The sequence below is a fragment of the Lepidochelys kempii genome, chromosome 1 (assembly GCF_965140265.1).
Source record: "Lepidochelys kempii isolate rLepKem1 chromosome 1, rLepKem1.hap2, whole genome shotgun sequence".
NCBI lineage: Eukaryota > Metazoa > Chordata > Testudines > Cheloniidae > Lepidochelys > Lepidochelys kempii.
The window spans coordinates 140,931,981-140,943,902 of NC_133256.1; the positions used below are offsets into that span (position 1 = coordinate 140,931,981).

General features: G+C 38.0%; 1 protein-coding gene across 1 annotated transcript in view; it reads left to right on the top strand.

The window, feature by feature from the left end:
• SMS (spermine synthase) overlaps positions 1-11,406 on the top strand; it is a 78,414-nt gene extending 67,008 nt beyond the window's left edge. Inside the window, exons 10-11 of the mRNA XM_073357304.1 lie at positions 5,978-6,093; positions 8,483-11,406. Of these exons, the coding sequence (XP_073213405.1) occupies positions 5,978-6,093; positions 8,483-8,525 (159 nt within the window). The 3' untranslated portion in view covers positions 8,526-11,406. The remainder of the gene's footprint in view (positions 1-5,977; positions 6,094-8,482) is intronic.
• Positions 11,407-11,922: the final 516 nt, after the last annotated feature.

Below are 11,922 nucleotides of genomic sequence, written 5' to 3' on the forward strand. Positions count from 1 at the left end.
TTCTCAAAAAAACAAAACTCTATAATACTTTAGCAAAACATATGAATATTGTATGTGAAAGATCATTTGAAAGTGCTGCGTTAATTAACTCTGTTTCAAATTGATTTAAATTACTAGTCAGGAAGACTCGATTTAATCATGGATTTCTACATAAAAGTGCATTATTGTTGGTTGTTATGACCTTAATACATATTCTTCACAATGCAGAGATAGATGTAGGTTTCATTTTTGGAAGTAAATATATTTTTTAAAGTGATGTATTTTTGAAAACTTTTCAGATTAGTTTTACAGCTATATCAGAAAATGAATGATTGTTTGGTTATTTCATTTACCAAAGGTAATTGAAGCAGATATTTATGAAGTCACAGGGAGGTGAATTATCTCCAATTCAACAAGTTAATATTTGGAGGATTTTCTTGCCATGTTGTATTAGGAGGAGAACATCACCAAGCCTTGCATTTCTTTGTTGTGCTCTTTGCACGCATTCCTGTCTTATTCACACGTAGAAGAACTTCATTAAAATATTCCCAAACTGGGTCTCTTTTATGGCCTGCTGCCATTAGAGGTTTTCCCTTCTAGTGAGAGAATGGTATGATAGATCTCAAATCAATGAAGGCTATACTCAGAAATGGAATATGCCGCTGGAATATGCCGCTCAAACAGTTTCACTTTTGTTTGTACTGCCTGTCCCTCCCTTCTCCCATTTATCTCCAGACTTCTTCTGCTTGTCCAGATCTATTCCGCCTCCAACAATCTTCTATTCATTGAACTTTTTGAAACTTTGCACTTTTAGAGAGAGGTAAGGGATTGACTTTGTGTGCACAAATGTGCAGAGGGACAATAGGCTATCTATCTATCTATCTACATTTTTGCTGTTAACAAGCATGTTATCTCTGGAGACACAAATCCACAGTTTGAGAACTGCAAAACTAAGCATCTTTGATGGTATCTTCTAGACTGAGCACTGAGTCCCATTGGGTAGATAGAAAGATTAGCCTAAATCATCTATGCAGAAGCCCCTGAAACCCCATCAGATTGGGTCCCTAATCCACAAACTATTGGAACTCATTTACAAAACTTTTCTTAAACATTACATGAATATGTTGTCTCATACTATCAGTTAGAATTTATAATCCCTATTCCATGATGATATCTTTGAGCTATAATGTATCTTAATTAAAACTATCTTGAGATAGGTTTTTCATCAAAAAGCATTTTATCAAAAAAATCCGATTTAAATAAAACCCAATTTTTATTTACTTTTTTTAAAAAAAAAACATTGATTTTTATCCACCTTGGTTTTTGTCATCAAAGTCATTAAAAGAGCTTGATCCTCACCTTCAGATAAGAGGACTTTTAGAAAAAAGGGTGAAATTTAAGTCTTTAGAATGAGAACCATATATATATATATAGCAGTGGTAGTATTTTACGTCTTTCCAGTCAGGTACAAATCATGCAAGTAGTCTGGAAGGAAAAAAAGAAGATACCTTGCTTAATTTTTTTTTTTAAATCTCTGTATTCAGACTACTCCAAAAGTTTCTCAAAACTGGTGAAAAAAATTGCTTTTGCTTAGGCAGTGTTTTGTTACTTTAGGCTTTTTTGCCTTTGTCTCTTTTCCATGCAAATGTAAGATGTAAAGGTCAAAAGCAATACATCTTCTAGGGTTATGATGGGTAGATTTTTGGGCATGTAATGAGAAGGTCATTCTAGAAACTGTGAAGCTGGTGCTGGTTGTTGAATTATCCAATTCTTTAAAATTCTTGAAAGATTAGAATGCAGCCAAGAGTTTGTTTAATGATGACTCTCTTATGTTATTAAGATTAATGGTCTATTATTATGAGTGCTACTCTCAATAAATAGTGACAATGTTGAGGCTTAGTTCTTCTCATGAACATGTTTTTAGGGACTTTTGCTCAGACGTTATTACGTCAGTAAGATTTGATTATACCATTACATATAAGTTCCTCTGTTTTTTGTCTGCTATGATAAATGTGACACATCCATTGGAAATTAAAAAATGGTAAAAAAGCTATTGTTGCTACTGAAAGTGGAGTTGAAGATCTGTTAGTTCATGCTTCTGCTTCTAGTGACTGGAGGTCTGCAAAATATAAGCTCTCTTCCTGCCACATGAAGGTAAGCAGCATTGCCTTTGGTTTAAGTGACAGAGGTAAGTAGCTTTTATCTCTTTAGATGGAAGGTTGGCTGTTCCAGTCCTCATCTAGATAGCTGATAACCATATCTACTTACCTGTGTGGTCCTGGGTTCCCTGTGCCTCAATGCAGAGTAGGCAGAATCCAGACAAGGAGCAAATAAGGGAGCTGAGTCTGCAACTCTGTTGATCACCTGCCATTGTGATTAGGGGGAAAGGAGTGGCTTGGCTGAGGATGCAGTAGTGATTCCGGTGCAGGTCTGCAAATCTGGAGAAAGGATTCATCCCCTTCTTGGAAATCTCTTGGAAATGTCCAGTACAGGCCCTCTGTGTGTGTGTGTGTGTGTGTGTATATATATACATATATATATAAAAATAAATGCCAGCTCAGGTTTTATTGTTCATTGTTTTCTCACTTGGACCATCTGGATTTTTTGCGTTTCATACAAGTCTAAGTCCTATGTAGCTATGTTTGTTCCTTGAAGAAGGAACACCTTTTGAGGTGCCCCCTATGATTCTCTCTCTCTCTCTCACACACCACACACCCTGATATCTCTTTTACAGGTCTAGTCTATTGCAGCATGGGTAAAATGTTACTAGGCTGACCCCAAAGATTAGAGATCTCAAATCTACCTTTAGCAAGAATGTGCCAATAAAGATTTCTTGTATTAATCTATTGAGGAGAAAACTGAGAAAAAGAAAAACCTTGCATTTATCCTCTATGTAACTCATAATAAAAGGGAATTTTGTTAACCAAGGGCTGTAATGCTCAGGGACCTCAGCAGACCAGCCAAAGCTAACCTCTTTTGATTTTAGCATTCTTAGCGTGTCAACAGATGACATCTAAAGCAGTGTTTAGTGTCTTCCAATTGAGTATTTTTGAAGTATAAGGTGCACTCAGATACTCTGCTGAATGCTAACATAAGAGTCCAGACGTAAGATTGATTTGAGGAATAAAGGCAGTGTTTTCTAGTGTGGAATAACGAAATATTCTACTTGGGCATAAGACTGTAAAGAACCAATAGACTTTTTGTTATAGACCATGGTCATAAATATAAAGGGAAGGGTAAACACCTTTTAAATCTGTGCTTCTGGTTCAAATTGATCTCAAAATGATTTCAAGTTAATCCCACCGTTCTGCCACCATGTCACGGTTCCTTCCCCACTCTGAACTCTAGGGTAGAGATGTGGGGACCTGCATGAAAACCCCCCTAAGCTTATTTGTACCAGCTTAGGTTAAAACTTCTCCAAGGTACAAACTATTTTACCTTTTGTCCCTGGACCTTATTGCTGCCACCACCAAGCATCTAACAAAAATAACAGGGAAAGAGCCCACTTGAAATGTCTTTCCCCCAAAAATCCCTACACCCCCTTTCCTGGGGAAGGCTTGATAAAAATCCTCACCAGTTTGCATAGGTGAACACAGACCCAAACCCTTGGATCTTAAGAACAATGAAAAAGCAATCAGGTTCTTAAAAGAAGAATTTTAATTGAAGAAAAAGTAAAAGAATCACCTCTGTAAAATCAGGATAGTAAATACCTTTCAGGGTAATCAGATTCAAAACATTAGAGAATCCCTCTCGGCAAAACCTTAAGTTACAAAAAGACACAAAAACAGGAATATATATTCCATTCAGCACAACTTATTTTCTCAGTCATTTAAACAAAACAGAATCTAATGCATATCTAACTAGATTGCTTATTAACTCTTTACAGGAGTTCTGACCTGCATTCCTGCTCTGGTCCCAACAAAAAAAAAGCACACAGACAGAGAGAACCCTTTGTTTCTCCCCCGCTCAGCCCCCCCCAGCTTTGAAAGTATCTTGTCTCCTCATTGGTCATTTTGGTCAGGTGTCAGCGAAGTTGTCTTAGCTTCTTAACCCTTTACAGGTGAAAGGATTTTTCCTCAGGCCAGGAGGGATTTAAAGGTGTTTACCCTTCCCTTTATATTTATGACAACCATTTTCTTAGATGTTTCTTTAAAATAGAATATATGCATGTTGTGGAGGAAACTGTTGATTGTTTGTGACAGTAGAGATCCTGAATTAGTTCCCCAGTTGACTTTTCTCTAACAGGGATGTGCTGAATGGGACTCCTGGAAACCATCTGGAAAGCTATTTGGTAAATCTCCAGGACAACCAAATTGAAATGAAGATTTTCTTGTTTCTGATGGAGTCTTTGGGGGCTGCTAAACTATCCCTGTCAGATGACTTATCTCTGGGAGTCATAAAAATACTTCTGAAGAACCCTTTAAAAATATACCAAAGGAACAAAACCTAGAACTTTAGAATGAGCAGATTGCACCAAATGTAAGGTGTGTTTGTATCTGTCTCTCGAAGGAGGAAATGCCTCTGCTGAATCTTAATCCGATGTCCCTTCAGTGAGTACAAGCCTGGGCTGGACTGTCAGTATGCTCAGTATATCTTTCAGGAACAAAATATAACATTTCCAGCAAATGTCACTGAATAAAGTTGTTTATCTAGCAACATTACATCTTTTCCTGGTTAAAGTGATGAGAGAGCATGTTTTTGTTCAGTTGGGAAAACAAATGAACTGCAAGTATGTACATGTACTTAAATGGGGAATTGTTGTTGGAGCACTTTGTTAAAATGGCAGAGCACCTCCTCTTCAAAATTGGTTGTCTTGCCTTCAATTCTACAATTGGTACCAAAATCCACAAGTGGGATGGCTACCATGGAACAAATGACATACATTTTTGATATGGACCTCTTTCTTAGACTTGCAGAACCACCTAAAATAATAGCCTACGCTATGGACTTACCTTCTTTTCCTGAGATGTTCAGAAGGGATTGACTTATCCCTAATTTTTTTTCAAACCAGGTACAGAGAAGTGTCTGCATGACTTCTACTTACCACCCTCTTTACATGGCGACCTCATATCTCACTTTCTCAATTGCCTGTTGAAGAGTATGATTCTTAAACCATGGCTTTTCAGTTTTTCAAGTTAGTCTCATAAAAGGTTGTATACCCCAAGAACTGCCTGGCTTGTTGGGGTGGGTGGTTGTTGTGGAGTTAGTTACTTGGAATGGAAGAATATGGTTTTTAGTTTGTCCTCCTGTGGAGGTGGTGGTGTCTTGGTGATAGTGTTACGAGGGGAAATAATAGCAGGTCATTTAGATTTTACTTTCTTTTGCTCAGCAAATAATTGCTAATATTTTTGGAGGGGAGAAAACTGCTGTTGGTTGCTTAGATACAAAAAAAGTATTCTTGGGAAGCACCTGCATTTCAGTAATGTGACACAAAGGAACTAAAGGTAAGGGAGAAATCCCACTGCTGAATCTCTGTTGTTTCAACATATTGTTTTATGGATGAGTAGATTAAATTGTTAAATGTAGATTAACTCATACAACATAGTCTGATTAAGATTTTAATTAAGAAAAACCTGACTTATAATGCTGTTTACTAATGTATGGAAACAATCATAAAGTAAATGATTATGGAGTAGATGCTGTTCATATAAATACCATTAATGTCTGCTGTAATTGGAAGCACTGATGCAGTGAATGCTCCTGCTAATGAGAAGGGAGTCAGACAATCCTCTAGTACTTACAAATTCATTACAAATTGTGATTGGGTAGGTTTCTTTACATGAAAGGGTAAGTGAGATGGAAAAACAAGTTATTCAGACTTCATCTTGCATTTGACATTAGAAGCACTGTGTATTAAGAAGAGCTCAAACATATCTCAGTAGTGCAGAGCAGCCTAGAATTAATGTATAATGTGTTTGTGCCTATGCACCTGTAATTTTTCTTTACTTCATTGTAACTTGGACTTGATGTATTTTGTTTGTTTTTGTCCTCCTCTCAGGGAAACTGTATCAATCTGACTGAAGCCTTGACCCTCTATGAAGAACAGCTTGGTAGGCTTTATTGCCCTGTGGAGTTCTCAAAGGAAACTGTATGTGTACCCTCATACATGGAATTGTATCCTTGACAAATATAAAAGGTTGAGCCTGTATGATTAATAAATCAAACAACCCCAGTTTGTTGGGTTGGAGTGAACTGAATAGTTTTTTTCTTTAAACGAACAAGACAACAGTTTTAAATGCCCTAATCTAAACATGTTTTGTAATTACTAAACAGGAAGTGAACTACTGTAGTAGGGGGCGGGGGAGAGGATGGCTTAAAAGTGCCATGAAACCACAGCTCCCATTTGATGTCCCTGTGAGAGGGGCCCGGCACCTTTCAAAATTGGGCCACTTGTTCCTTAACTCTCCTATAAAGTAGTCAGTGGTGGAGTATACCTCCATAGGATAAACTCATAAACCTGGGGAATGAAAAATCAAGGAGTCAGGGATTTGGCCAGGATTTTCAGGGCCCAGGACAAGCTGCTCCTCCCTCCCTCCCCTCATCCCTTCAACTTGTCTTTGTCTCTGTCCCTTCACCTTGATGATTATTTTCCCTCCTTGGTCTAAATAGCCACCTCCTGTGGAAAAACAGAGGAATGAAAGTCAGGAAATCTTTCCTCTGAGCTTGTATTTTTTTTTCCTCTCCCCGCATCAAGGGAAGAGGTTTGAGGCATGAAAAGGCTACCCAAGTCTTCACCTCCATAGAGGCATCTTCATGGGTGGCCTGTCCTGAAAGGATTGCGCTTGCCTTGATTATTGCAGCTCCTCCTCTGTGATCTCCTAGAGTTTCTCTCTCCAGACTCTTGCTTGGTGTTGCCCACTTTTTCCTGCGTACTTAGGTCTGCTCTGCTTGGTTTTTAAAGTGTTGTGTGGTTTTGCCACACTCTGCCTCTGTCTCTGTGTGTTTTCTCCCTGTACAGCTTCCTTTCTGTTCCTGTGTACTATCTTGGTACAGTTGTTTCCAGAGCCTTCTGTTCTGAAGCCCTGCCCTCTGGAACGATCTTCCTGTTTCTCTTGACCTTGCCAACTATCCATCAATATTCAGATGGCATCTTAAAGCATCTTTAAGACGAATAGAAAAGGCGTAAATGCCATCTCTTTTGGCTTTACCCTTATGACTAACAGCTTTAATGTATTTAGTAAACCATATTTTTCACTGTCTATTATATAGGCCATGCTTTGCTTAATTTAACTCTGTAGATGGTTTGGGTGTATTTTGTATGAAAGACTTTAAGTGTTGTTTGTGCAGTAGTATTGCAAAATGCTTCTACATGAACTATGGCAAGAAGAATACTCATTCCTTTGGAAAGTATATTTAAATGTTTCCAGTAAGGTAATTGACATGAAATGCCACTAAAGCTAATTCTATTAATTCTGGCTACTAAATAGGCATAATCAGGCTTCCAAGTGAACAGCTCTTATAAAGGGCAAGTTTTCATTCATTCCGTCTAACTGTCGACATGACAAGATAACCCACCATATATACAGAAATGCTAATAAGGGCAGCAGGAGTCATGCTGCCTTCAGACTAGCCTCCGGCATGTCTGCAGGACATAACTTTTGTTCGTTTAACTTAGACTTCTGGTATGCATTAATGTGAACAGCATACATTTTATTCTAAAAAAAAAAAAAAAAAAAAAAAGGAAAACTAGATATTAAAACTAATAAGTATTCCAGAAAAGTTGACATAAGAATGGGAAGGAAATTCCATCTGTACTCTGTTTAGATCACTGTCATCTGTTAGTGCTGCAGAGCAATGCATACTACTCTCATCCTAAACTTTGCCCTAGTCTTCGCCTTACCTCCCTCCTTCCCATACCACAGGGGGCAAGTAGATTTACACAGAAGTGGATCTAATTTTCATCATACCCCATGAATAACAGAAAACAGGGAGTTCAAGCAGATCACTTCTCCTTGCCGCTGCCTCTTCACATCTTCTGCACAGTGGAAGTGTGTTGGTTTTGCTGTATCTGGATCCCTCTGCACTCATGAAGAAGGGGCCAGAATCTGCTGCCAGCAGAACAAAATGTTGTGCTAACTGCTTCCAGCCCAATGTACGACAAGAAGAGGGAAACATTACGAGGAATACCCAAGATCAAAACCAAGAAAGTGTGATGGCAGGCAAAGTAAGAAAGGGACAGAAATGACAGAAACTATAAGTAGAAGTCATGGCAGTTGTGGAACAAATCTTTCCATATAACTGCAGGAAAAATACATGATACTAAATAAAAAAACATGAGTGTGAGGCAAAGAGGTACTTCACAAAAATGGCATCTACCCCTACATGTCAAAGGGGTGCTACTTCCTGGGATCCAGAAGGAATGTTGGGGATATTACCCACCCTATCTTTCTGAGTTATAATAAACAGGGGTTATTTGGAGATTTATTTCACTTTAGTTCTAAAAGTGTTTCTTTGACAATATACTACACAGTTTGCTTTGTTCCTTGACTTTTTTTTTCTTCAGGTGGGTGTTTTACACCATTTGGAAGACGAGAACTGAAGTGTGAAGATCAAGATATTCTAATTGTGTGCTGCATGGAGCATATAGGCTTGCCGCGTGCTGCATATTGGCATCTTGAACCTTTAAATTATATGCTGTAGATGATCCTGAAACTTAGTCATGCTATTGATTGTGAATTCTTTAAATGTTTTTTATTATTATTTTAATTTAAAAGCAAATGGAAAATGTATATTTTGATGAGGTAGGGTGTTATTTTTGAAAGTCAACTTAAAGATGAATTAGCAGCAAAACTATAGCTGCTGAATGCACTGAACCTTTAGAATGTGATCCTTTTTATTTTTTTGTAGATCTTCACAAACTGATTAAAAAAAAACATCTTTAACATTTCATTCCTGAGGGTGGTCCCTGTATTTTTTTTTCTCCAGATATTAACTCACTTATAGATTATGGTGCTTTTAAAGGACTGCGGGTTTCTCTTAAGTGAATACCACTGTGCTTCCATTACAGAAAATGTGAAGGGCATAACTTTTTAAAAGAATACTCTATGTCCTTAGTTATAAAGGGGAGGAGCTAATATGAGGTTTCATTTGTTTACGCCTTAGTTTCATTCATCATGCTGCTGCAGTCTCTTCAGCAGACAAAGCTCTCACCTATCACCACTTAGAATTACTTAGCTCCTGTCACATTTAATAGTTTGATTTTAATATGGATTAAGAGTAGGTTATAGAGGTATTTTCAGCACCATAACTTTGAAAATTAAAACCTATTTTCATTCCCACCTGAATGTGGGATGTTGAAATGTGTAATGAGGCTTCTTGTAGTCAGACACCCATTAGCTTTATGGCAGAACATTATGTCCATAGAGAATGAAAGTCGTGTAAAAGGGAAGACGAGAGAAAGTGATTTAGGTCCTGTTCATTCATAGTTTGTGTTTTGAAACAAATGTATTCACTTCACTAGGTTAAACTTTGATCATAGGGAGTCAGGTGTCCACAGTGACACTAATTCAGGATTAGGCCCAGACATGGTATTCACTGGTAAGTCAAAATTCCAATGGAAGGAAGGGTGCATTATTTTTTGTGAGATTTTTTAAGGAAAAAATTTCTTCCCTTCAATATTTCTGCACATCATCTGAAATTATATTTTTGTAAAAGCTTGCTATTTACTGATTGCCAACTTTATTTGTAAGCAGAACATTAAAAAGATTCCACCTCAGAGGAGGTAAGAAGTCTTAAGCCTTTGGTATGTCTGAAAGAGAGAATAAAAAAAAATTCACTGTCCCTCCCTGAGGATCTGAGATTGTGGACCAAAATGAGACTATCTTTAAACACCAGGTTTCCCATGTACTGTAGTTTGAGGTGAAGTGGTTCCTTCCCCCCCCCCCCCCCCGCATTAACAGTGAATTCAGATTGTCAAAAAACTAATTTCCAATTATTACACTCTGAAGAAACAGTACAACTGATGTGTTTTATCGTGTCAAAACTACTAGCGAACTGTAAATAGCCTGTGAAGAAATCCAAAATGATATTAATTAGAACCCTTGCAAAAAAAAAATCCCCGTTGCTCTTCACTTGGTGTATATTTTTGTATGTATGATTATGCTATTAGAGGGACCACTTTAACTTGGGAAGCTAAGTGAAGTTCTTTGTATTCCCTGTTTTAAGTTACTGCTTTAAGCGATTGCAAGCAGCATTACTGATTTCATACGCCTGGGGCCAAATCACTCCTTGATTTAGAGCCTGTGCAGTCCCACCAACTCTTACAGAATAGTCTCCTTGTAGGAAAGTGGAAAGAGCCCTCTCCTGGTCCTTGGCATTCGTGGCAGTGTCACATCCAGAGCACAGAACATTGTAGTGACCATACTGCTAGACCCTGAACAGTTGTAATTGTGCATCTGTGGCTGAAGGTTGAAGTCAGTGGGATTATATATGGCCCTGATGCTGCAAAAACACGTGCTTAACTTCACATGTATGAGTAGTACCATTGACTTGGTTGTGATGACTCATGTAAGTAAGGTTAAGTGTGCGTGCATGGATGCTTGCAGGAGTGAGGTTTAAGATAGCCCATGTCCTGGTGTTTGGAGTGGTTCTAGACACGTACACCCCCCATCCTCCACAGGCTTGTGGATTAGAACATGATCTAATACACTTGATAGGTTTGTAGCACAAAGACTTGCTTTGTTTTGCATAGATACATGGAATTAGAGCTGTTTGAAAGTGGAAAGATGCTGTGAAATCAGTCCCTGGAATGTTCAATGAGGGAGAGGAGTCTTAAATTGATGGGTGATGGGGAGGTGGGAGGAAGCATTGTTTTGAAAGCTGATCAATACATATGACAATTTTTCCTCGTATATTGACATTGTGAAAAGAGGATGGGGAGTGTAACTCTTTTGATTCGGAATGTTTTTATGTAGACTTTCTTAAAGAGATAGATGTAGTAGAAAACAAACTGGCAAACACTGAACACAGCTGTTTTTCTCTTTACATTACTGCCTTGTTTAAAACACTGTCATTCATTATTTATTTGTTATTGCTGTAGTGTAAACTTAAACAAAATCAGCTTCATGTGAACTTCAGATGAAACTTGCTATAGTTGAACAACATCTTACATTTAAAGCCAGTTGGGACATAGTTGGACGAGTGCCTCACTACACATGGAAACAGAGACTGAAAAAATGGTTTTTATTCTTTGCACTAAATGCTGCTTCCACCAAGAAATGTGATTAAATATTTAAAAACTTGATTGGTAGTCATTTGACTGTGCTGAAAGAAGACTGCTGGCATTGTATCTACTGCACGAGTGCAGTGCACATGTTAAAATAAAGGTACACTCTCTTATTAGCTGTATGACTGAATTGTTAAATTCACTTGTGGCTTCCCATATTCAGTATTAAAGACCATGCAATGGTCTGATGTGGTGACCATCAACATGTCTCCATTCTTTTCCAATCCCCACCCAATATAGATGCACAATATTGTTGAGTTTTATGTCCTTTTATTGAGATATTAAAGGAGTTTTTCCTGCCTCTCATGATCCGTAATTTCAGGTTTTGGGTTTTTTTTACCATCATGCAGGAATGTGTTAGGAACTTTATCGTGACCTATAAAAGAAGAGGTCCCTGCCAGGAACAGCTTACAGTAAAATTTCCAGCCTGCCCTGTGGATGGGGAAACAAAACAACAGGACTGGTCAGGACTGTGGGAGGACATGGGTTCCAACAACATAATCATAGGGTTACTTGGTATTGACAATGGCAAGTGCACAACTGCATTTATTTTTACATATGTAATGTTAAATCGTAGGAGAAATTGCAGAAGTGATTATTCAGGAGGGATTTAAATGGAAGTTGATGGTTTGTATGTATGCTGGCAAAATGGGTTGGCAAAATGGCTTTAGAAGGACATTCCATACCTGGAGAGGTATAGAGAGAGATGCTGAGGAGGG